The following is a 24443-nucleotide window of genomic DNA, read 5'->3' on the forward strand; positions in this document are numbered from 1 at the left end:
ATTTTTTATTCAGGATGTGAAATTTCCAGAATCTTGAATTTCGGTGGCTCAAATAAAAATCTATTGAATATGTGTGAAAATATGATCATAGATGTTGCAGAAAAATTCTGCACAACAGGGCAGAAAATCGGACTTTCGGAAAGGATATGGACAGTGGCAAGTATAAGTTGATATAAGACAAGTACAGCTCTGTTTATTGCTGTGCACATAATACTGTTTGGGGCCAATGTATGTCATGTACTGGATTGTCACAACGTATAACTTTGATTGCTAATAAATAGTTAGATTGCTGTATTTCACAAAACTTTCCCAGGTCTTCTCATGAAAGTCTCTGTGAAATTCTTTCAATTACAGGAAAATACATTTCAGAACATCTAGAATCCTTCAGCTTCCAGGGCCCAAAGCAAGCCCTGGACCCCTGGCCTAAGAGTTTGCTTTTCCTCAGATTTTTCTCTTACTGAATCACATCACTATTTATTGTCATCTTCCATTGAATGGTCTCAGAAAACAAAACAAAAACACCAAATACTTTAGGAGGCCTCATTTAGCCACCACAAACAGGTGTTGCTTAGTTGTAGTCAAGGTAAATGTATTATTATGTAGATATTCAGGTAGGTTATGTAGATATTCAGCTCATGCGTTACCAGTTTTACTAAATTAATCGTGCGCCTCAGTTCAGCATGTGTAATTGCTGGTGCTACAGTGATGATGCAAAAACTGCTTCAGAATATGGAAATTATCAAGTTTGCAGACTTCTTTTTGTAAATATGAACAAATGTTTTATGTTCCAAATGCTTAGTGTGTCCAGCGCATATACTAAGTTAAAATCCCATCCCTCAAATTAATGCCACATAAGATGCAGGTATGAATGACACTGGTGATGTGTGTAGCATCGAGTGCATAGCAGTAAAAAGGATGCATGTTCACTGACAGTTGTTCAAAAACCTTAATTTAACAATCTTGTCTGCATACTTGTACTACGTACTTATTTTTTTTTTAACTTAGGATTTGTACATACCTTTTTCATTCTGTTGAATTTTGTTTTTCCCTCTTCCTTTCACCTTGTAAGTTTGCATGTATATTTATATTTGCACTGAAAATGTTTGCACCTTACTTTTCATTGTACTCGTTACAGTAAGGATAAAGAATCTGTATCTGTCTCTCCCTCTCAGTTGGAGATTGACAATGGCGATGAAGTAACCAATGACTTCTTGTACGAGGAAGTCCATCCCAAGCAGCATGCACACAAACAGATCTTCGCCAAGCCTAAAGGTCCCACAGGCAAGAGGGGAGCCCGCCGCATTATCAAACCACCCGGAGAAGAAGATGATGATTAGAAAGACCCGAGCACCCCACCACCACCTCAAACACGTTCAACAGTGGAACATTACTGTGATAGGGAAAATCATTTGACACACTAGTTTGAAATAATAGGACAACCTCAAATTACCACAAAGTTCACTCAGCTATGCACGCCAAGGACAACTGAGCAATGACCGTTTCCATTTGTAGCTTGCCAGATGGACGTGTATTTATGTATGCGACTACTCCCGAAAATTGAGATTTTCAAAAACACAATTAAACACACATTTGTGATTTCTTGTTTTGCCAGCTCTACAACTGTAAAACATCTGCAGGACTAATGTGAACTTGCACTCGTGAAAAAGGTCCCCCATTATGAGTTCACGTACTTGAATTCTTAACTTGCATTCCTAAAGTCTGTGTCAGTCGTTTCAATGTCTGTGCTCAGCATTTGTCTTTTGCACAACTGAGGTGCTCCAAAGTTATTATCTAACTTATCATTGATTCATTTTAACAGTGCATTTTATATTGGAAAATTTACTTTTGATATAACTAGTTTACATGGGGAAAAAATCATCTGCTGAGAAACTTATTTTTCTATGCAAGTGCTGTAACTGTACATATTGTAGCTGTCGTATGGTTAAGAAACAGTCTGGTCTGTTTTTGGTGGCGTTAGTGAGAATCGCAGTGAGAAAGCACAGGGGCTTCCAGAAATACTTCATCGATGAATCTCAAATTTCACGAGAAGCTATACAAACTGTGCTTGGTGCCAAATGGCCCAGCAGCCAGAGAGGAATGGGAACATTTTAGTACCTGGAAAGTTAATATATTGCCACATTCACTGCTCTACTGATTAATAATAGAAAAACTACTAAATGATGTGTCGAAAGGGAAAATCCCTTTATATTCCTAATGTGTCATAGTACAAAATGGTTTGGTCTTGTTTTCTTACAAATCTTTCTTTTAAAGAAGTAAAATAAATTAAAAAAATTAAAACCACACTTTGATTTCTTAAAAAACAAAAATGGTTGAGAAGTTTGTTAAAGATGGTACATTAATGCTATTCCAGTCAACTCATGTTGAGAATCTATATTACAGCAGCAGCATAGTTAAAATTCAGCATCTGAGGTCTGGGGTTGAGAAGGGGCTGACAGCATTCAGTGACAATGCAGTAGTGGTGGCGTTCACAGGGAAAATATAGCCCTGCCAGGAAGCGTTTGGTAGCTTATGAGACGAGTGAGACATACATGAATCTAGAGTAAGACCGCTGGAGTTGTCTGCTAGAACTCAATCGCTTGTTCAACCCATTTAACCTGCCAGGTGCCTGTCGGTGATCCTACGGGTGATCTGAAATTAGGATGTGCCCATGATCACAAATCAAATATTCAATGATATTCGGATCATTTGTGGGCAGGTTTGGGAAAATGCTGTAAATTTTAAGCATATTAGGCAAATACTACCTAAAGACTAATTTTAGTGTTCAAGAAGTAATTGTCTTGTGAAACATCATTGGTTGAATAACTCCAATCGCAAAAAGATGTGTGTGCTTGCCACGGATACCTGTTTGATTGGAGAGGACATGGAGACTGGGAGAATTTATAATAAAAGCACACCTGAAATAAAAATGTGTGGGAAGTACTTGGAGAGGTTGTTCATGAAGATTACAGCAATTGTAACATTCTGTGCACTAATGCAATGCTGTTTTGCGGGTTGGGAATCATGTCAAAACAGTTCGGTTTGCTTGTGAATGGACCCACGTGTCACTGCTACCATGAAGACAGTAACTGTTATGGCAGTCTGATATTTGACCTCCATTACCATAACCTCCCAAATGACTGACCCTGCCAGGGCAATTCTGGAATTGGGGGAGAAAAAAAAAATTCCTTGAACATTTCCAAATTTTCAATTTGACAATTTCAGGTTTGACGTTCATTGATAATACCAATGTTGGTAGAAATCAAAAAAATGTACCTGGCAGGTGTTGGCCTACAAACAGACAAGATCTTGATCTCAAGGTCATGTGACCTTGTGGGCTTTGACCTTACTGGACAGAACCTAGCTACATGTGTGTGCCAAGTTTGGTGCACATTGGGGTGAAAAATAATGCTTGCCAAATAAATCCTTTAAGGGAAATTCTACGGAATACTGCCATCCACATATCAAATTTGGAGGAAGTCAGCAAAAGAACAGAGGAGTCGTGGAACAAATGTTTCTCAACAGTAAAATTACAATATGCAAGTAACAACTGAACAGTAGCGGCAGCTTTGGCACACACTTCTAAATATATACAGTAAATACTTAAAATACAGACAGTCCAGTGTTGAGCAAAATACACGATGTAAAACAGCCAGCTATTAGCCCCACTAAAAAGAAACAAAAAAAACCCCACTTCTTTAAAACGTTTGAGCCGATTTGCTTAGTTGCGCTGCGACAGTCACCTCGGGAAACCACTGCTCAATTCTTGTGCCTAAAAATCCACAGATATGCTTTTGACGACTCCTCTGAGTTCCAACAGGACCTGTTGAGACAGATTTCAACATGAGCAATGAAACTCATAAATACAGATGAGTGTAAATTTATTTGTTCCCCTATGAAATTGAACATTTTCCTCAAAAATGTCCCAAGTGCCTTTTTTAAACAGAGCAAGGACCTTTCAACACAGCATTTCTAAACATCCTAGTTTTGTTTTGGATGCTTACATTATTTTACTTTGCACAGAGGATCAAAATTGTTTCACAAAAACTACCATGGCCAAAATAATTAGACTTAAGCTTAAGAACTGACCTTTTTGTTGACCCATAGCACAAACCAGTGTTGCGCAACGGTGTGCTTTAACTTTGTGTACTGCACAAAGTTTGTAAAATCAAAGTAAACGAGGGATATATTCCAATGTACACACAGTATAACAATTTCAGTAAGGGTTTGAGCTGTCACTTGAGAAAGCATCAAAATCAGTTTAAAGTTGAGAAAAATAATTTTTGTGCTCACAAAGCAGGGGGAGGAGTTATCACAGCATTTCCAAGTGACAAGAACTGGAGGGAGAAATAAAGAAATACGAGAGCCACACAGTACAGAACAAGCCTGGCAAAGGTAGAAGTGAAGGATTTCAAAGACCTTGGAAAGAAAACTAGTGAGACATGTTTAAATACCCCAGAACAACTGACAAGACACTAGTGAATGACTCAGCCAAGTTGAGAACTGTAGTCTCAAAGAAGACAATAACTAGAGCCCTGGACAGGAATTGACTGAGGGTGCAGATCAACAAAAACTCCACTTCAGCAGTGGAGACACCTTCAAACCAGACTGAAGTATGCTCAGGACAGCCTGTAGAAAGATTATGCCTACTGGAAGTGTGTCCATTGGTCAGATGAGCCGAAACTAGAGCTTTTTGGCCATAGAAACATTGCTTATGTTTGGGGTAAGAAGGAAGAGGCGTATAACACAGTCTCCATAGTGAAACACAGTGGATGGGAGTATTATGCTGTGGAGATGCTTCAGTGCCTCTGAAACTAGGAATCTCCTCAAGGTGGAAGGAATCATGAAGAAAGAAGGATATGTGAAGATTTTGAAAGAAAACAAGCGCAGTCAGCAGCAAAACTGGGTCTGGGTCATTGCTTTGTCTTCCAACCCAACGATCCAAAAACATACATCGCTTCTGGTGAAGAACTACCTACAGAAGACCAAAGAGAATGTTACTGACTGGCCTGCACAAAACCTTGACCTGAATCACACTGAAAATCTGTGGTGTGAACTGAAGACCAAGGTCCTCTTCAGAAGACCATCAAATCTGGAGGAGCTTGAGAGATTTGCCAAAGAAGACTGGGCTGGGATTCCTCAGGAGACATGATTCGTTGAGAGCTATACAACAACTAACTGCAGGCTGTTATCCAGCAAAAAAAAAAAAAAATACACAGATGCCTAATAGCCTCCTAGGGGCTAATAATTTGACCCCGGTAGTTTTTGATTTTTGTGAAATAATTTTGTTTCTTTGTACAAAGTAAAATAATGGAAACATCCAAAATAAGACGAGGAAGTTTAGAAATGCTGTGCTGAAAAGTATTTGCTCTGTTAAAGTACTAATTTTGTAGCAAATATTAAATTTCAGAGGGTGGCTAATAAATTTTTCCTCAGCTGTACACTCATTTATCCTTGATCCATTCTTATCCTCATTACAATTTATTATTCATGAGTATTAATCACATCTGCTCATAACTGCACCATGGGGGGGACCACACAAGTCACCCTTAAGTTGCATTTATTTTTGAAACATGGTCTATTGCAGGGGTAGGCAACCTGTTCCAGAAAGAGCCATGAGGGTGCAGGTTTTCTTTGCAGCCACTGACTCCACCAGGTGATTTCACTGATTAACTAATTCCATCTGCTCAAAGTGATATTAATCAGTAAAAAATAAATAAATAAATATATATATATATATATACACACATATATATGTATGTATATATATATATATATATATATATATATATATATATATATACACTCAACAAAAATATAAACGCAACACTTTTGGTTTTGCTCCCATTTTGTATGAGATGAACTCAAAGATCTAAAACTTTTTCCACATACACAATATCACCATTTCCCTCAAATATTGTTCACAAACCAGTCTAAATCTGTGATAGTGAGCACTTCTCCTTTGCTGAGATAATCCATCCCACCTCACAGGTATGCCATATCAAGATGCTGATTAGACACCATGATTAGTGCACAGGTGTGCCTTAGACTGCCCACAATAAAAGGCCACTCTGAAAGGTGCAGTTTTATCACACAGCACAATGCCACAGATGTCGCAAGATTTGAGGGAGCGTGCAATTGGCATGCTGACAGCAGGAAGGTCAACCAGAGCTGTTGCTCGTGTATTGAATGTTCATTTCTCTACCATAAGCCGTCTCCAAAGGCGTTTCAGAGAATTTGGCAGTACATCCAACCAGCCTCACAACCACAGACCACGTGTAACCACACCAGCCCAGGACCTCCACATCCAGCATGTTCACCTCCAAGATCGTCTGAGACCAGCCACTCAGACAGCTGCTGAAACAATCGGTTTGCATAACCAAAGAATTTCTGCACAAACTGTCAGAAACTGTCTCAGGGAAGCTCATCTGCATGCTCGTCGTCCTCATCGAGGTCTCAACCTGACTCCAGTTCGTCGTCGTAACCGACTTGAGTGGGCAAATGCTCACATTCGCTGGCGTTTGGCACGTTGGAGAGATGTTCTCTTCACGGATGAATCCCGGTTCACACTGTTCAGGGCAGATGGCAGACAGCGTGTGTGGCGTCGTGTGGGTGAGCGGTTTTCTGATGTCAATGTTGTGGATCGAGTGGCCCATGGTGGCGGTGGGGTTATGGTATGGGCAGGCGTCTGTTATGGACAAAGAACACAGGTGCATTTTATTGATGGCATTTTGAATGCACAGAGATACCGTGACGAGATCCTGAGGCCCATTGCTGTGCCATACATCCAAGAACATCACCTCATGTTGCAGCAGGATAATGCACAGCCCCATGTTGCAAGGATCTGTACACAATTCTTGGAAGCTAAAAATGTCCCAGTTCTTTCATGGCCGGCATACTCACCGGACATGTCACCCATTGAGCATGTTTGGGATGCTCTGGACCGGCGTATACGACAGCGTGTACCAGTTCCTGCCAATATCCAGCAACTTCGCACAGCCAATGAAGAGTGGACCAACATTCCACAGGCCACAATTGACAACCTGATCAACTCTATGCGAAGGAGATGTGTTGCACTGCATGAGGCAAATGGTGGTCACACCAGATACTGACTGGTATCCCCCCCCCAATAAAACAAAACTGCACCTTTCAGAGTGGCCTTTTATTGTGGACAGTCTAAGGCACACCTGTGCACTAATCATGGTGTCTAATCAGCATCTTGATATGGCACACCTGTGAGGTGGGATGGATTATCTCAGCAAAGGAGAAGTGCTCACTATCACAGATTTAGACTGGTTTGTGAACAATATTTGAGGGAAATGGTGATGTGTATGTGGAAAAAGTTTTACATCTTTGAGTTCATCTCATACAAAATGGGAGCAAAACCAAAAGTGTTGCGTTTATATTTTTGTTGAGTGTATATACATACATACATATATATATATATATATATACATACATACATATATATATACATACATACATATATATATCATTTTGACCATTTCTCCAAATTAAAATGTAGATATGCAACTGCTGAAGAGTAACCAGCGCCGCCGTTCGGCATAAGCAGACTACGCGGCCTGCGTGGGGCACCAACCATGTTGCACTAGTTTGCAGGGCCTCCAATTGACTGAAAAATGTGTTGAAATTATTACATTATTACCAGTCATGCCGGTGTTACTCTAACCACTTTTTTTGTAACGAGTAATCTAACGCGTTAATCTTTCCAAATGAGTAATCAGATTAAAGTTACTTCTCCAAGTCACTGTGCGTTACTATTATTTTTGCATTGTGGGTTGACAGCAGCATTAAGCTTGGTCTGTGGGTAGGGGGTCGGTGCTCGACTGAACTGCCCACTTTAAGCGAGCTGTGAGCTTTTCATCAGCTACGACTCGTCCTCACCTCTTAAAGCACGGTGAAAACAGCACACCTGCACTGAGCTTTACAGTCATTTTTATGCTTTATTTTTCTCCTTTATTTAGAATTCTGAGCTGAGCTGCTCCATATCGTCTCGTTAAAAACAGCTGATCCTCTGCGACGCGTCAACAACTAACACTATTTTCCACTCAAATGCACCTAAACTCTCTTTCTGAGGAGCACATGATGTGAAAACGCAATAAAACTTTCTTACCTGTAAACCTGGTCATGTTTTCTGCATAAATAAATGTTATCCATTATTTGTGCTCAAACACCAAAGCAGGGGCGAATCCAGATGGAATGGGGGCGTGGGGCAGGGATGATTACTAATCAGTAATTAGTAATTGGATTACTTTATCAAAGTAACTGTGGCAACACTGATTATTACATTTCAAAATCAATATGAATTATTTATGAATACGCCCATCGTTTTTGTCTTTAAACATTGTGTAGGCCCCTACCCCATTACTTAATTGGGGCAAATTAACAGTTTTTTTGCCTAATATAAAGCCCCCATCCACCCCCGCCCCGATTCCCTGAAATGGTACAGCCCTGTTTGCGTCTTTCTCTGTTCGCTGTGTCGCCTAACCAGGGTTGCCAGATGTCACGATTTCCAGTCCAATAAATGCTCAAAAATGCATGGAGGCACTAAATCCTGTGCAATTTGAACTGATTTTTAAAATGTGTGTGGCAATTCTATACAAAAAACTCTTCCAGTGCCATATTTTTACCCTAAACAAACCAATTGGATGGGAAAACACCCAATCTGGCAATCCTGCACCTAACTGAAGTAGCACTGCTAGCCCACATTCGATTCTGACACGAGACGACAAGTTGCCACTATGCCACAATTAAACAATGAAGCGACAGCAGGAGTCTGGAGCTGAAAAATGGAGGAAAAAGAAACAAAAAGATGATGCCCGTGCATCCCTTGCTGGTAAGTACGTGTTAAAGCTTTAAATTGTTTTGATTACTTAATGTTCAGTGGTACTGCTTAAGCTAGGTTGCGTTGGCTTTGCTATTTGATGTAGCTTTAAACTTAAACGCTTTAATAAATAGTAATGGTTTGAGTAGAACTTTTGTGTGTGTGTGTGTGGGGGGGTTCTCTTGTATGGGGGTGGGCAGGCCTCCCTGACCAGTTATGCTTAGGGCCTCCAAAACCTTAGCAGCGGCCCTGAGTAAAACCTATGCAGAAGATCATCTCAGTGTCTGTTGTCTGTACCTGTCTGATTACTGGACGTCTGTTTTTCCTGTCTAGGAGACAGTTACAGGCCAACACGTACACACTGTCTGCCTGGCTCAGCTCCCAGTCCTTCATTTTTTTGTCTAGAAAGCTCTCCAGAGTCAGCTCATCTTCATCGTCTTGGTCGATCATGTCCATCTGAGGCAAGAGAAAAGGCAAAACGTACACCACTTGTTTATTTTTAAACCATGCACCACTGTATGACTATGTGGTCAAAATGCTGTGAGCATAAACAGCTACAACACAAAATAGTTCATATCAAGTCCTCTTTAAGTACAGCTTCATACATTTTAAATAAGTTGTTATTTTAATAACATTCCTTTCCAGTTAAAATGTAAAGTCTTTACTATTGTAAGCTTGACAGCTGGGCCATGCCAACTCACCTCGTAGGTCACCAGGTCACCCCCACCACAGATTTATTTTTGGAAAAAAATCTTAATAGTAGACAGATATATTTCTATCTACCATGCAAAATGTTAGCATTCATTTCCTCATAGTTGAGCAGAGACCTTTAAAGTTTGACCCTAAAAAGCGACATGATAAAGTTCAGGTGCTTTTAATTTTGTAATGGAATTATTTAGGGAGCTAATATTGCAATTCTTTAATAAATGTCACTCAGAGTTTTGAATTATAGCATAGGCACCTTTCAAAAAAATATACAACAACTTAGAATTTAATTCTCTTAATATTTACACTCACCAGCCACTTTATTAGGTACCTGTTGCTAGTACTGGGCTGGGCCCCCTTTTGCCTTCAGAACTGCCTTAATTCTTCATGGCATAGATTCATCAAGGAGTTGGAAACAAGGCTCAGAGATGCTGGTCCATACTGACATGACACCATCACACACTTGCCCATTAAACCAGTCTGCCCATTCTCCTCTGACAACGATGAGGCATTTTCATCCACACAACTGCTGCTCACTGGATATCTTCTTTTTCGGACCTCTCTCTGTAAAACCTAGAGATGGTTGTGTGTGAAAACCCCGGCAGATCAGCAGTTTATGAAATACTCAGACCAGCCCGCCTGGCACCAACAACCGCACCACGTTCAAAGTCACTTAAATCCCCATTTTTCCTCATTCTGATGTTTGGTTTGAACAAGTCGTCTTCACCATGTCTAGATGCCTAATTGCAGTGAGTAGCTGGCATTTGATTGACTGATTAGTTTTTCTGTGTTAACAAGCAATTTAACAGGTGTACCTAATAAAGTGGCCGGTCAGTGTATAAGGTTGCCATTAATTCACAGGCACATTTTTGGAAGGATAACTTAGGTCATGAATTATAAAAGTTTTAATGTAAGCCTTTTCTTCCAAGATCTCTAAAAATGGGTAATTTTGTCCCCTGATTTGACCATGTGGCTGGGGGTTTAGAATCTTCCCATTTTTCCTAAAGATTGCCTTAGTAGTAATCTTTAGGCCAACTGACCAAATGTTTTTGTTTTAATTTATAACATGCTATCACTTAAAAACATAGTGACTAGCATGCATTTATGAATAAATAACATTAATGATATCTCATAAGTAGGGTAATTTAGCCTCATGTGGACCTCTGCAATTTCAACTTGTGTGTACCAACTGGGCAAAATTGCCATCTTGAGTATGTGCTTTCTAGAAATAATTTAATGCCACAGTCTGAAATTTTGTCTGCCAGTTTATAAAATTCTACAGTATCTTCTTAATGGAAAGTTTAATTTCAGATTTGTAAGATTCTGAATATAGGGGGGGGGGGGGAGATAATTCATAAAAATATTCATGTGAATACAAATTTATTTTTATATGAAGCCATGAGTTTTAATCTAATCTGGTCAGTAGATTTATCTTAAATAAGGGAATCTTGAAAAGACATTATTATTTTTTGAAGATCCTAAACCCCTAACCACATGGTCAATTCAGGAAACAAAATGACCCATTTCAGAGCCCATGGAGGTAAGGGCCCTGTCCCACTGGGGAGAGGATTAATTGCGCATGAATTGAGTATACAAACTGCGGGCGTTCATTGTCGTCCGCAACAAAAATGGCCAAAAATGACAAATGTCTCAGTATGAATTACGGATATATTAATAATATATAGTGAATATATGATGAACAATCACTGTTATATAACGCAAGTAGTGAGGTAACTGATCCGACACATTGAGATTATCACGGCAGTATTATGGGTGTATTATGAATGCATCGCGCACGTGTTGCGCGTGCACGGCATCTGCACTGTGGTCATAAAAGAAGCGCACTCGGGCCTTTCGGCATCACTATTCACACCATCAATACAGGCTCTGGAGCATTTGCTGGACTTAGACAAGTTGATCACAGAGTTAATGTTCATGTTGTCATTCGAGGGTTAACTGTTCATGTGTTTGGGGAGCAGGAGGGGGGAAGCCGCTTGGGGTGTGAGACATTTTTTTATTTTTTTTTTTGAGTGAGTTGTGGATAAACAGCAACTCTTCCTTTTGTTGGTGTTAAATAAAAGTCCTGGATTGCAGCAGCTACATCTCTGTGGATCTACACAGCTGGACCGACACTGAATGGCAGGTATGTCGCTTTCTGCCACATATAGTACTTTGGGTTTATGTGACGTGTTTGTTATGCATTCACAGACTGTCCGCAAATCAACTGCAAAGCAGATGTAATAAAACCGCTTTATTCGTGGCCCATCTGTATGCATTCGCTACAACATATTTTAGTTTGTGATGTGGACATGATGGGCACAATATATATCTGTTTTACACACTGTCCCGGTCCGCTGCCAAGTTGCAAATCCCCATCAGTTGCGGATATCAGCGGTTAATGGCAGATATACAGCGCATAGAGTGAGTATGTATTGTGTATGAATTGAGTATATATGGAGTATGTAAGGCGGATATTAACCACATTCAGATTTTTGAACAGCTCAAAAATCCTGGCTGCGGACATGCATGCCTCTGCGGATGATCACGGGCGCGTTCGGATGACGGTCGACTCATACAGGCATGTTACACGGATATTGCGGATGTTTGGCGAATATGGGCCAATTTTGTGTGCAATCCATACACAAATCCTTCTAAACGCCAGTGGGACAGGGCCCTAAGGTTTTATGTTAATGGTTTGAAAATGAATCACTTAACTATGTTATCTTTCAAAAATGTCTCTGTGAAAAGATGATAACTTTATAATTACTGTGTTAGGAATATTAAATTCTGTTATTGCATATTTTCTAGAAGGCTCCTACAATTTCACCTTATTTTAGCTCATTTTGAACAAAAAGCCATTTTTAGCTTCCTACAAATTGAAAAATATTCAACCCAGAGACTAATTGATGCTATAATTCAAAATCTGGATGTTGTTTAGTAAAGATCTGCAATATTAGCTCCCTAGATGATTCCATTATAAAATTATAGGTTGGAAAAAAATCCTGTTTGTCACCTGTTTTTTTTCCCTCTTTGCTATATATATATTTTTTTTTGAAGGAACAAATATTTGTATTTCTTAAACTATGAACATTATTATTTTGCAAAGTGAGTAGAAACATACAGATCTACAATTAAGAATTTTTCCAGCAAAATCTGAGGAGATGACCTGTTAAGGTTTCTGAAATTTAGGTGAACTGGCACAGAATGACTCAAATGCAGAATGCAAGTCTGGTGTGCTTACCAGGAGCTGTGGCTCACGGTTTTCATCTGCTGGTGCCAGTCCAGACAATATTTCTAACAATACCTGTAAAAGGTGGAGGTGAGATTAATCATGAGGCAACAGAAAAATTTTAATCATGTGCTAGATGCGGTGCTGCTCTCATGCAAACTCTGAGGAGGTGACATCTGAGCACTGCAGCAGAATGCACCTTTATGTAGTTCCAGCAGTGTCAGAAATCCTAGAACCATCCCTCACTAGAAGGTGACCCTCATGTGCATGTTTTGTGGCGAAACATTTCCTCGCTCCACCCCTGTTTGTGGATCTAGCTCCAAATGTAAAAGTTTAATGACACCGCTGGAGGCATTACCAGGTGGCTGGTAGTGAAATCGGGTGAGTGAGCTCACAAATACAGCCACTGCGATAATGTCGCTACTTTGAACTCTCCTTCATACCTTTGTTGATTGTTGGGATCGATCGAGAGATACCGTGCATCCGGAAAGTATTCACAGCACTTCAATTTTTCCACATTTTGTTATGTTACAGCCTTATTCCAAAATGGAGTAAATTTTATTTTTTTCCTTAAAAAAAAAAAAAAAAAGACATAATAATGACAATGTGAAAAAAGTTTTTTTTTTTATTAAAAAACTAAGAAATCAAAAATGATTACTGTAAAATGACTAACAGTCATGCTTATTTCAAGCAGCTATAAATAAATGGTATTTGACAAAGACCATTTATTTATCTCCCCTCTCACCATTACCACTACTTCTTTCTATATATATTAGCACATGGCAGTTTTGAACAATACAAAATATGTAAAAATGATGCAATGATAGACTAGAGATCAGAATACTACATTGTGCAATGTCAGAATTTTTTTTTATTCATTTAATGAGGTTAGTCCTATTGAGATCAAATCTCGTTTGCAAGGGAGACCTGGGCAATTATAAAGTTTCCAATTCACCTAAACTGCATGTCTTTAAATGTCGGAGGAAACCGAAGCACCGGAGGAAACCCACGCAAACATGGGGAGAACATGCAAACTCCACACAGAAAGGCCACGGGTGGAAATTGATCCAGTGACCTTCTTGCTGTGAGGCAACAGTACTAATCACCAAGTCACTGTCGTGTCTATTCAGGTTCTGTGGATGCACCTCAGGATGCAAAACAAAACAGCCAATAAACACTGCAACTGATATATCACAACCATTTTGTAACATACTGAGTCGAACATCATATCTTGAATAAAAAAATTTGGTGTCCACAAAAAAAATAAATAATGGTCACCGCATAAAAGGCTCCATTTACATGCACATAAAATCCGGTTGCTATCTGATTATAGACTGTTACTGATTAAGTTGCTTTTAAATGGCAATATGTGTTATCCGATAACAACCGTTATCTGATTATGAGAAATTGGATGAACACACCTGGATTTCTCCCCAATACTCAGATTTCTTTGGTACATGTATACCATTAATCAGATTTATTTCATTGTTTTACATTGGCACATGTGTAAAAGCAGTTGTCACTCACATTTCCAGAGGTGCAACAGGATGGACTGCTGTCTCGTCGTGCCTCATAACATCCTTCATCAGATCACAAAGTTCAGAGAGTTCGTTTTGTCAAAAAAAATTTGACAGGACGCCCAAGCGTCCTTGAACAGCCCTGTGTGTTGTTTCAGTGTTCAAAAGAGCAAATCTCTTGGCAACTTGTGCGGTTTATAGATAAAAATATTAAACATTTCGAGCATGAGGACATTTTCTTTGACCTATTTCAAACCTTTGATCACTGATTTCGAGACAGGAATCAACCTATTTTAAAATTTCTTGCCAAGTAAAATTACCTGGCAACATGGACAGATGATTTCATGATTATTAAGTCAATTTCTCCCAAAATTCATTTATTGTATTTTAACTAAGCTTTTTTGAAATGTCTGATATTTTGAAATGTCAGCGTGTCAGTGTCCTCTCTGAGCACTCTGGATCTAGTTCCTTTTGAATAATCTGTAATTCCTAAATGGTTAATGTGATATCTTTGTTAAAACCCTTGAGTTAAAGCTGAAAGTCTACATTACAAGCATGTGTTGATTGTTTTATTACAAAAATTGCGTCACTGTCCAAATAATTATGGATCTAACTGTATACAGCTATTTTCACAAATGGGCAGAATTGGGTTTCTGTGCTATATTATCTACATGTCAGCAGCTTCAGGTAAACCAAGCAAAACCATTCCTGAGTTCAGCCTTTTTAAGTTGTGGTCTCTCCTTTTGTGCTATAGATTTGTGTGTGTATGTAGCTTACCACCCCAAAGCTGAAGACATCAGACTTTGGTGTGATCTCGCCTCTTAGAGCCTCAGGTGCCATGTACGCACGAGTGCCTACTATGCACTCAGTCATCATGGTGGCAGACGACTTCTTTGCTGATGCTCTTGTCAAACCAAAGTCAGAGATCTTTGCCACAAACTTTTCATCCAACAGGACATTTGCACTAGAAGAAAAATGAAATGATTGTTGAGCAAGTCATCAACCCTCAAGCAGTGACACATTCGGTTTTTACTCTTCACAATGTTTCAGATAGTTTTTTGTAATTCCCATCATGCTTTGCACACCTTTTAACATCTCTGTGAACATGATGGTTGCTGTGCAGATAATCCAAACCGCTCGCCGTCCCCTCAGCTATCAAACATCTCTGTTTCCATGACAGAGGAGGACTGTCTTCCTGCAAGGATGACAGATTAAAAACACCATCAGCAAAAACACTTCATGGAAATCTCTGCATAAAAGAACAAACACAAGAAACAAAACTTGATTATTACCAAGCAAGCTAGTCGGTCCAGCAAAGACCCATTGGCCATGAAGGCATAAACCAAACATGGGTGCAGTCCATCTGAGGAAAATCCAATCATGTCAACCAGGTTCTCATGTTTCAACCTGTAGTACAAACAATCACATCAAACCACACTGTGTCCACCAGGATTTGAAAAACTATAGCGGGTAAAAAAAGTATTGAACACACTTACTGAAATTTATTTCAGTAAGCCTTAGTTGATAATGACAGCTTCAAGATGCCGTCCTATATGAAGAAACTATGCATTGCTCAGGTGTGATTTTGGCCCATTCTTCTTCAATTCAATTCATAATCCTTCACATTGAACTCAGTCCAAAATCTATGCTTTTTTCAATTCCTTCATACAGTTTTGTTGTAAAATCTTTTTAAAATAATATCTACTATTTATTTGCCTTATACCCCCCCAAAATGGTTCCATGCTTCTGAGGATCTCCATAACACTGTTCTCCTCATACAGTTGGACTTTGGAAAAGGTACAATTAAATGACCAAATGGCGGTTGAGTGCATTACTTCTTGTTTTCTTTGAAACAATTGTACCTGCTAATTCCAGGTCTTTCTGAAGTGGCCCTTGGCTCTTGGGCAACTCTTCTGATAATTCTTTTCAGTCCTCTGTCAGAAATCTTGTGAGGAACACCTGGTTGTGGCCAGTTTCTGGTGAAATGATGTTCTTTCCACTTTCAGATTATGGTCCCAACAGTGCTCTTTGGAACATTCAGAAGTTTAGAAATCCTTCCGTAACCAATGCCATCAGTATGTTTTTCAACAGTAAGATTGCGAAGATCTTAAGAGAGTTCTTTGGTTTTACCCATCATGAGATATTTCTTGTGTGACTCTTTGGTAATGAGCCACCTTGTTGTAGGCCATCAACTGGGACTCAAGCAGCCGATATTAATTTGCATTGACAAAGGGCAGGAGTGATTTTTAATTACTGATAGATTTCAGCTGGTGTTTTGGCGGTTCATGCCTTTTTCCGCCTCCCTTTCTTCAGGTGTTCAATACTTTTCTCTGTGTCATTTCACATTACTACACATAACTTAATTCATGGACATCTATGGTTTAATTTGTTTGTATGTGTGAATTACTTGGGTTGTTACCTGCTGAAAATTTCATGTCAATAGCACCTTTAGAAATATATTTACTGAGAAAAATGGTGGCACGTTCAACACTTATTTTACCCGTTATACGTATGTATGTATGTATATATAATTTTTGTACAGTTTAGCACCTTAATGCATGTAAAACAGTGCAAATCTTTGACAGCTTTAGTAATTTAATTTAATTTATTTAATTTATATAGTGCCTAATCAAAGCTGCCTCAAGGCACTTCATACAAGTAAGGGTCTAACCTTACCAACCCCTAGAACAAGCACATAGGCGACAGTGGTAAGGAAAAACTCCCTCTGATGATTTGAGGAAGAAAACGTCAAGCAGACCAGACTCAAAGGGGTGACCCTCTGCTTGGGCCATGCTACAGACACAATTGACAATACAAATACAGAAAATTTTGGGAGTCAATGCTGGTACACAGGACAGGAGGCCTGCAGAAGAAGACACCACCCCCACCTCTGGATGGAACCGCACCTCAAACAGAGAAAAAACAGAATCAGGCATCAGAAAGACAACAAAGTATAATTTGTCAGCATTAAGCAAGAAGAAAAACAGAAGAAATACTAAGGTGATCGCCAGCCAGTAGCCTAAGCTTCACTAAAAGTCCCAGACTTTAGATAATGTTGAGGGCTCTGCCCGCTCCGTTTCCTAATAAAATGAATTTAAAAGGGTAGGAACCATAGTACCATACTATGCCAGTATGCTAGCCATACAAAAGGGACAATAAGTGCGTCTTAAGTCTGGACTTGAAAGTTTCTACAAAATCTGTTTTACTGATGCAGGGAGATCATTCCACAAAGCAGGTGCACGATAAGAGAAAGGTCTGTGAGCCGCAGACGTTTTATTCACCCTAGGGACACGAAGTAGTCCTGCACCCTGAGAATGCTGAGCCTGGTACGATTCTAAGGTACCATTCTACCCTAGTAGCGCCTTGGGGCAACTGTTTGTTGTGATTTGGCGCTATACAAGAAAAAAGTTGATTGATTGATTGATTGATAGTATCATTCTAGTCTTTTTTTTTTGTCTTTCAGTTTAAAATACAACTCTTTTCACAGCATTGTGACAAATAAAACCACAATCACAACCCAATTTATTACAGCATTTACGAAACATACAACATTTTAATTTAATTTATTAAAGGAAAAATTAATTTAAAAATAAATTTAGGTGGCGCCCTCAAGAAGTGAAATAATCTGTCAATTTCAAATTAGGAAGAAAACAACAACAACTGTAATTTTGATATCTATTCATCATTTCAGAGCATTTTCAAGATAAAAAAGCCAGACCTGTTCCAGCTTCCCAAATGTGACAGTTTGCTCCTCTTCATTTTTATTTCAAACTTTTTTTTAACTGGTCTTAAAATTGTTATTAACAACACACTGTTTAAAAACTGTGTTTAAACCAGATGTTAGTCATGTTCAGCTGGTTTTAAAATAGCAGTAAACTGGTTTATACTAATTTCAGAGAGTTAATGAAATCACTCTGACTTGTGAAAAATCACCCACTATCTTTTCACACTATTTTGGAAAACATTTTAAGACTGCTTGGATTCTTTGAAAATGTTACTGGCAGTTTTCCATTACTGCAGAAATTTGACAACTAATCAATTATCGGTAGAACCCCCAACAAACAAACAAAAAGGGCATACTGAAGGAAGATAAAAAAAAATATATTTCTTAGTCATAGCACTAATGCCTACCTCTCACCAGGCTGCTGCCCCCAAAACTGTCAAACGTTCCCTCTCAGGTTCCACTATTTTAAGAAAACCACCAATTACCAGCCTGTGTGCCTCTGCCCCAGATAATAAAATGTGAGGGTGTAGATTTAACAAAGACGTAGAAAACTTACACCTGCAGAATCTGGATCTCCTGGTTGAACTGAAGTCGAAGCTCATCCAATGAAATGCCGTCCATCTAAAACAGACATTATAAGTGTGGCAAAAAGAGAAATACACTGTAAACATGAAAGTTACTTACTGGATTAAGTTTTTTCACTGCAACAGGTTTGTCATTTAGAAGGCCTTTGTACACAGTGCCAAAACCTCCCTCCCCGAGTCGACTGCCGCCGGCTGACATCGGACGGTCGTCAAAGTTGCCCGTAATCGCCACCAGCTCATGGTACAAGAAACTAGAAAAGCCTGACGAAGGAAAACAATTTTTACATTTTAAGGTCTCACTGCGGCCATTATGATGATTACAGTCCTACTGCTCTAATTTCTTTGATTTATTCTCTTCATGACAGAGAAATAATGTGAAATTACTCTCTAAGGGGGCTGGTTGGAACAAAAACTTGCAGCAAGTTTTGCCTGTATGGCACATCATCACATTCAAACTGTCATCCCTGAACCAAGAATTCACTATTGCAAAAACTGAACCGCTAACTTTTTCAGAACATAGAACCAACAACAACAATAAAAACACTTTTGTGCCACAGGAATCACTTAAATTACTCAAATCCAGATGTATTCACATCCAAAGTTAAGGCCACAAATGCGCATATACTTGCGTGAAAGACTTTCAAACTCAATTTCCCCTACCTTAACAATTCAAGAATGTCCATTTCATACGCAGAAGAAATTTTAATCAACATAACATTTAAATGAACAATTTATTTCAATAGATAATTACAAATGTCAAAGTGGACCAATTTTATTGGACCCATAAAAACAAAAAAATAAATAAATACATAAATAAAAATCACTGCACTAAGTCATCACGTTAACCAGATCGAATGCACATAAAACAACACATCAAACACCAGTGGTGTTGAAGGCATCATCACTGAACTGAAGTGTTAGAGAACAAAGTGTTTCCATTCAGTTAGGCTTTTGTGAGTTCGCTCCAACAACATCAAACAGAGACTAAAGAATGTTACTGGCTAGTGGTGCATGAAGAGCATCCTTTCTCTTTCATTCACATTTCATATTATCTTTAAAGGGGATAGAGAATCAAAATCATCTTTTTCATGTTTTTGGTGTTAGTTCAGAGTCTCCCCGCTGTGGGGAAAACACACAAAGTGCCAGCAAGTTTCAGAACCTCTGTTTCAAGTATTTCTCCTTTTTTGAATTGCCCCTAGAAAACAGGCCAATCCGTTTTTGAGAGAAAACTTATGTCACTTTTTCACCAATAGCCCCCCCACCACCCACCCCCTTTCACACACGCCCCTTCGAAATTAATTATTCATAAGGTTGTGCCCACCCATTCGTAACACTCGAAGAGAAGCAATGGCGAGCTACAGGTGTGCTTTCCCAGGCTGTTTTAGCGGACTACGATCTTCCCACGGAAAGCAATGTACGCGATCACTGGCTTTTATTCATTTTTAACCGCATCCCCAGTACATACAACCGCCGACTATTTCTTTGCTCTACGCATTTCACGGAGGACTGTTTCACAAACCTTGCACGATTTCGAGCCGGCTTCAGTCGGCATTTAATACTCAGTAGAGGGTCAGTTCCGACTCTGCGACAAAATCAACCCCAGCAATCAGTACAGCCTGTGAGTATCACATTTTCTTGTGTTTTAAATTTGTGTTGCACCATATTCCTGTTGTAAGAATTGCACGTTAGAATGGCACGTTAGCTCTGGTTTGTTCCCCTAAAGGGAATGAGCTAACCCCTTAGCAGCTAGGGATGTGTATTGGGAACCAGTTCATTTTTGGGTATCGTTAAGAAATGACTCGATCCACCGACATCAATAAGCTTTGTGCTTAACGATTATGCTATCGGTCCTTCAGAGTGGCCGTTGTTTTGGGGGGTGTTTGTCAGGAAAATGATCATTTCTGTATTGATTACAGACCCTGCAGCGGGTCCGTAAACAACTTTTCTGCAGCGCGGCTTTGCTTTGAACCTTGAACCAATCGAAGCAGTGCTTCGCAGATTGAAGCAATGCTTCGATTATTCTTTCTTTCTTTTGTTTAATTTTCTCCTGCTAAAACCCTAAAGAGCATACGTCTGTGAGTATTATTTACCTTTTCTATGTTAAACCGACCTGTTATGTTCTTCTGAAACAGTTGATAGATGTATTTTATAACTTAAAAACGGGAGCGATGCTAACGCATTAGCATGTCTATGGCATTTTCAATGTTAAAAGTTAGCATTGCAGCTGTCATCACGTTTGGGTGCATTTGTTTTCAAATTGTAATATTTCTTAAATTTATTTTTGTTTATATATTAATAATCTAATGATTATTATATACAATTTTAGAGAAAGAGGCAAAAAAAAACCTGAATAGAAACACAACAGAAAATACAAAAGCAATGAAAATAAATAAATAATGCTTTCTTTTCAGTGAGAGCAAGGGCAGCCAATCAAACAACGGCAACCGATCAGCGCCACCTACTTGCATTTCATAATGAGGTTGCCAAATAAGCTCTGAAACAACGCCATTAAAGGCAAACGAGGCATTCTAAACCCAGCATAGTAACACAGCTGTTTCAGAGAGCATTCTGGGAAGGTTCTGAGCCATTAAAGACCCAACCAATTTTTTTGGGGCTACATATCACATCACAGAACAAGGATTAATGCCCCATTCAACCTCTCTCTATCACCTTTAAATGTGTTTGCTTGATTTCAGAGTTGCAAAGTGTGGAACAACCTGTGTGACCTGAGTCAGTCTGCAGAATACAGGTGGCAGGTGTTGACTGTCTGTCTGCCTCTTCCAGTCGTATGGTTGGAAGTGCGCTGTATGATGTGACTGCTGGACACATCTGATGCATCGAGATAAGCTCTTCCACCGTGTATGGAGAGAGAGAGAGAGAGAGAGAGAGAGAGAGAAAAAGAGAGAGAGAAAGACAAAAAAATAAGTACTTTTCAGGGACACTGTTGCATAGCAATACACTGCTTTATGGGTGATGACAAAACAATGAATGGGTAAATTCAGAGAATATTATTTTGAGTGCTTGCATAACAGAAATACTCCCTCATGCTCCAATTTTGTGGTTTTTACATGCGCAACTGTCACTAAATAAAACCCATATTTAGTTCAACAGCATTTTTAAACAGCGACAGTTTTAATCTCCACAGTGGCGAACAGAAAACATTCCCCTTTCTTTTCGCATTGGTGCAAGTTTGACTAGTCACTGCAGCCTGCAGCTCTATGATGGTAAATGGGGATGTTTCCTGTAGTTGCTATTATTAAGATACACATGAGGATTTTGCAACTTTTACTTTTTTGTTAAACATGTTTTAATACAGTTTTACATTGGACAGGCACATATATTTTTAATCATTTTGGAATTCTTATTTTGTTTATAGTTAAATCATCTGATCAATCAGAGATGTCAGCTAATATTAATTCAGGTGAAAGCGGTTTTGCAGCAAGAACAGAAGGTAAAAGACAGCAAATATGGTGCATTCAGAAGTGGAAAAAATACTGAGGATTTCTGGTGATAATCACTTCACCCACCTCCCCACATAAAACCTGTCCTGGCCAAATAACGTAAGTAACAAGGGATTTATGAATGGAGAAAGTTGATGAGGAAATATTCTGCAGATTTGCTTGTTGACCACAATTCACATTCATCAATAAGGTAAGAAACCAGATGCATTTTTAACACAAATGTGTTGAATGAATTGAAGACTGTATTATCCAAGTAGTAATAATAGTAATTGTTAAGCTGAACAGTTGTGTCGCGATGCAACATCAATACTCCTACATTGTTTGCAGTCACATTACATGTGGCCACAGCCAAGTCTTACTAGACCACACTCCAGACAACCTCTGCAAGTCGGAACAAACATGCGAGCGGCCCGGCCTAGGCCACAGTCCAGAAAACTCACACTAGTCAAACACACTGGACTTTGGGGCACAACATGCCCAGGTACGGTCTAGAATACCGAGTGTGAATACATCCTAATTTGGCTGGGTGTCTTTGGACTTTAAAGCTGTTAGGGACGTCTACATTTGCTTGTTGACTGTGGCTGGACAAATGAAAGAATTAAAAGACACAAAGGTGATGGCAACTGGATGTTTAATGACTGTCATGTGGAACTTTGAAATATGTAAGTTTACAAAGCCCTGTGAAGCAGGAAGCAGCATCAGATAGCAGGATGATTCTCCATGACTGCTGCATGGCACGGGATGCGGTTGTGTTGCTAGATATGTATTTGTTGCTTAGTTTGGGGCTAGTCTTACAGCAGCCACCATAATTGATGTTGTGTGACTCAGTGTGTGTTGCTAGCTCCTTGTTAGTATAGTGGTAAGTATCCCTGCATATCATGCAGGAAACAAGAGATTGATTCTCTAATGGAAGACTTTTTTTTAAACTCCCTTCATATCAATCAGCATTTCTTGCTGCAGTTATTCTTTGGGTTCATGTATCGCTGTAAGATTTGGGCTATTTGGGCTTTTAATTTTGCGGAAGAAATCGAACTTTCAGGCCGTTTGTCTTCCTGTTGATCATGTGACTTGTTTTACTGCAGACACACCCATCAGACAGAGAAAAAGAAAACAAAAAATGGGTGGTGGATAAACGTTGGTGAACACAACAGAGTTGTTCTGATTAAGGTTAAGGTTAGGGTTAGGATGTCACGTCACTGCTGTAACAATAACCCACTAACACATAGTTGCGGTTACCGTAATGATGTCCTCGGCCTACTTTTAACATTTTAACGCGGGCTGTGCCAGCAAGAGCACAACTGGAAAAACGGTTCACTATAAAGCTCTTCAAAATAAGGTAAATAATAATTATGTGCCCTCTACGGTGGCCCGGATGTGACTCTATTCATTAGTGAGAACTGTCAAGGGTGAGTAGAGCACTCAAGACATTTGGCTGCTTAGGAAATTTTAATGGGTTGTGTATCAAGGTTACAAAAAATAAAATAAATAAATAAAAAAAAAATGAAAAAGTGAACTTGTCCTTTAAGTGAACGAAGTCAAAAAAGCCAGTTCCTCCAAATGTACTGGTTTTTACCATCACTACCAGGTAAGAGGAGATTGGCAGCAGCCAGGAGCTTGTGGCTCTTCAAAATATCCACCAGGTCACCCACGGTGCAGTTGGTCGTCCCCCAGTCCTTAAGCAGCTCCACGGTGGGACTTTTCCCCTGTGCAGCAACACCTTCAAATCTCCTGAAAGAAACACGGAGACGTGGACTGTGGCGGGCAGAGGCGAGCTGCGTGGTAATAATGTCAACAAACGTACCTGACATGGTGCTGAGAGTACCGAAACTCTCCGCTGGGCTTCCGTATGGACACAGTAACGTCTTTCCACATATCTTGAGGGTCCAAAAAATCTGACAATTTGCGCAGTAAACTGTAACTCAGATTGCGGACGTAAGTAGCGGAGGACACTGAATCATTCATTATTCGAGGAAAAGCTGATAAAACCGGACTGTTATAGGGACATTACAGCAAAGAAATCTGACGGCACCGATAACAATCGGACATCAGTTTAAAGAAAAAGTAAAAAACAAACAAACAAAAAAAACTGTTTTCATGGTTTTTCCAACATTGAGCAACTTCCCCAAACGCAACAGCAAAAGTCTCCACCCACATGCGGAAATAAAACTGTGTTCTGGATAGAACGGTGACCGTTTTATTTAGTGCCTGGATTTGAGAGACGGAGAGATACAGTTTTCCTCATAGGTTCATGGGACTCGGGCGGCCTCTAGTGAACAATAAAGATGCATCACTTTGTGACGATTATATACAGTATATATAATGGCATTATCTCACATTTAATGTACACTTGGTTCAAGATCAGGATGACTATAGAACAAGAG

General features: G+C 39.4%; 2 protein-coding genes across 7 annotated transcripts in view; one reads left to right on the forward strand and one right to left on the reverse strand.

Moving 5' to 3' along the window:
* twf1a (twinfilin actin-binding protein 1a) overlaps positions 1-2303 on the forward strand; it is a 46242-nt gene extending 43939 nt beyond the window's left edge. For both annotated transcript variants that reach the window (XM_034176089.1, XM_034176090.1), the window contains exon 9: positions 1173-2303. In XM_034176089.1, coding sequence (XP_034031980.1) covers positions 1173-1337 — 165 coding nt within the window. In that variant the 3' untranslated portion in view covers positions 1338-2303. The remainder of the gene's footprint in view (positions 1-1172) is intronic.
* Positions 2304-2485: 182 nt separating this feature from the next.
* Positions 2486-24227, reverse strand: irak4 (interleukin-1 receptor-associated kinase 4). 5 transcript variants are annotated; one of them, XM_034176087.1, is made up of 11 exons: positions 23864-24227; positions 23645-23790; positions 21319-21450; positions 18702-18862; positions 18574-18638; positions 15586-15700; positions 15379-15488; positions 15071-15257; positions 12789-12851; positions 9140-9298; positions 2486-3820 (listed from the first exon to the last, which is right to left on the reverse strand). In XM_034176087.1, the coding sequence occupies exons 1-11, from the start codon at positions 24022-24024 to the stop codon at positions 3770-3772; spliced, it is 1350 nt and encodes a 449-aa protein (XP_034031978.1). In that variant the 5' UTR covers positions 24025-24227; the 3' UTR covers positions 2486-3769. The 5 variants fall into 5 exon arrangements, with proteins under 5 accessions (XP_034031978.1, XP_034031979.1, XP_034031976.1 ...); XM_034176088.1 differs by having other exon boundaries at positions 21328-21450; positions 23636-23790; XM_034176085.1 differs by having other exon boundaries at positions 23636-23790.
* Between the last annotated feature and the right edge of the window lie 216 nt (positions 24228-24443).

Source organism: Thalassophryne amazonica, chromosome 8 (genome assembly GCF_902500255.1).
Source record: "Thalassophryne amazonica chromosome 8, fThaAma1.1, whole genome shotgun sequence".
Classification (NCBI taxonomy): domain Eukaryota; kingdom Metazoa; phylum Chordata; class Actinopteri; order Batrachoidiformes; family Batrachoididae; genus Thalassophryne; species Thalassophryne amazonica.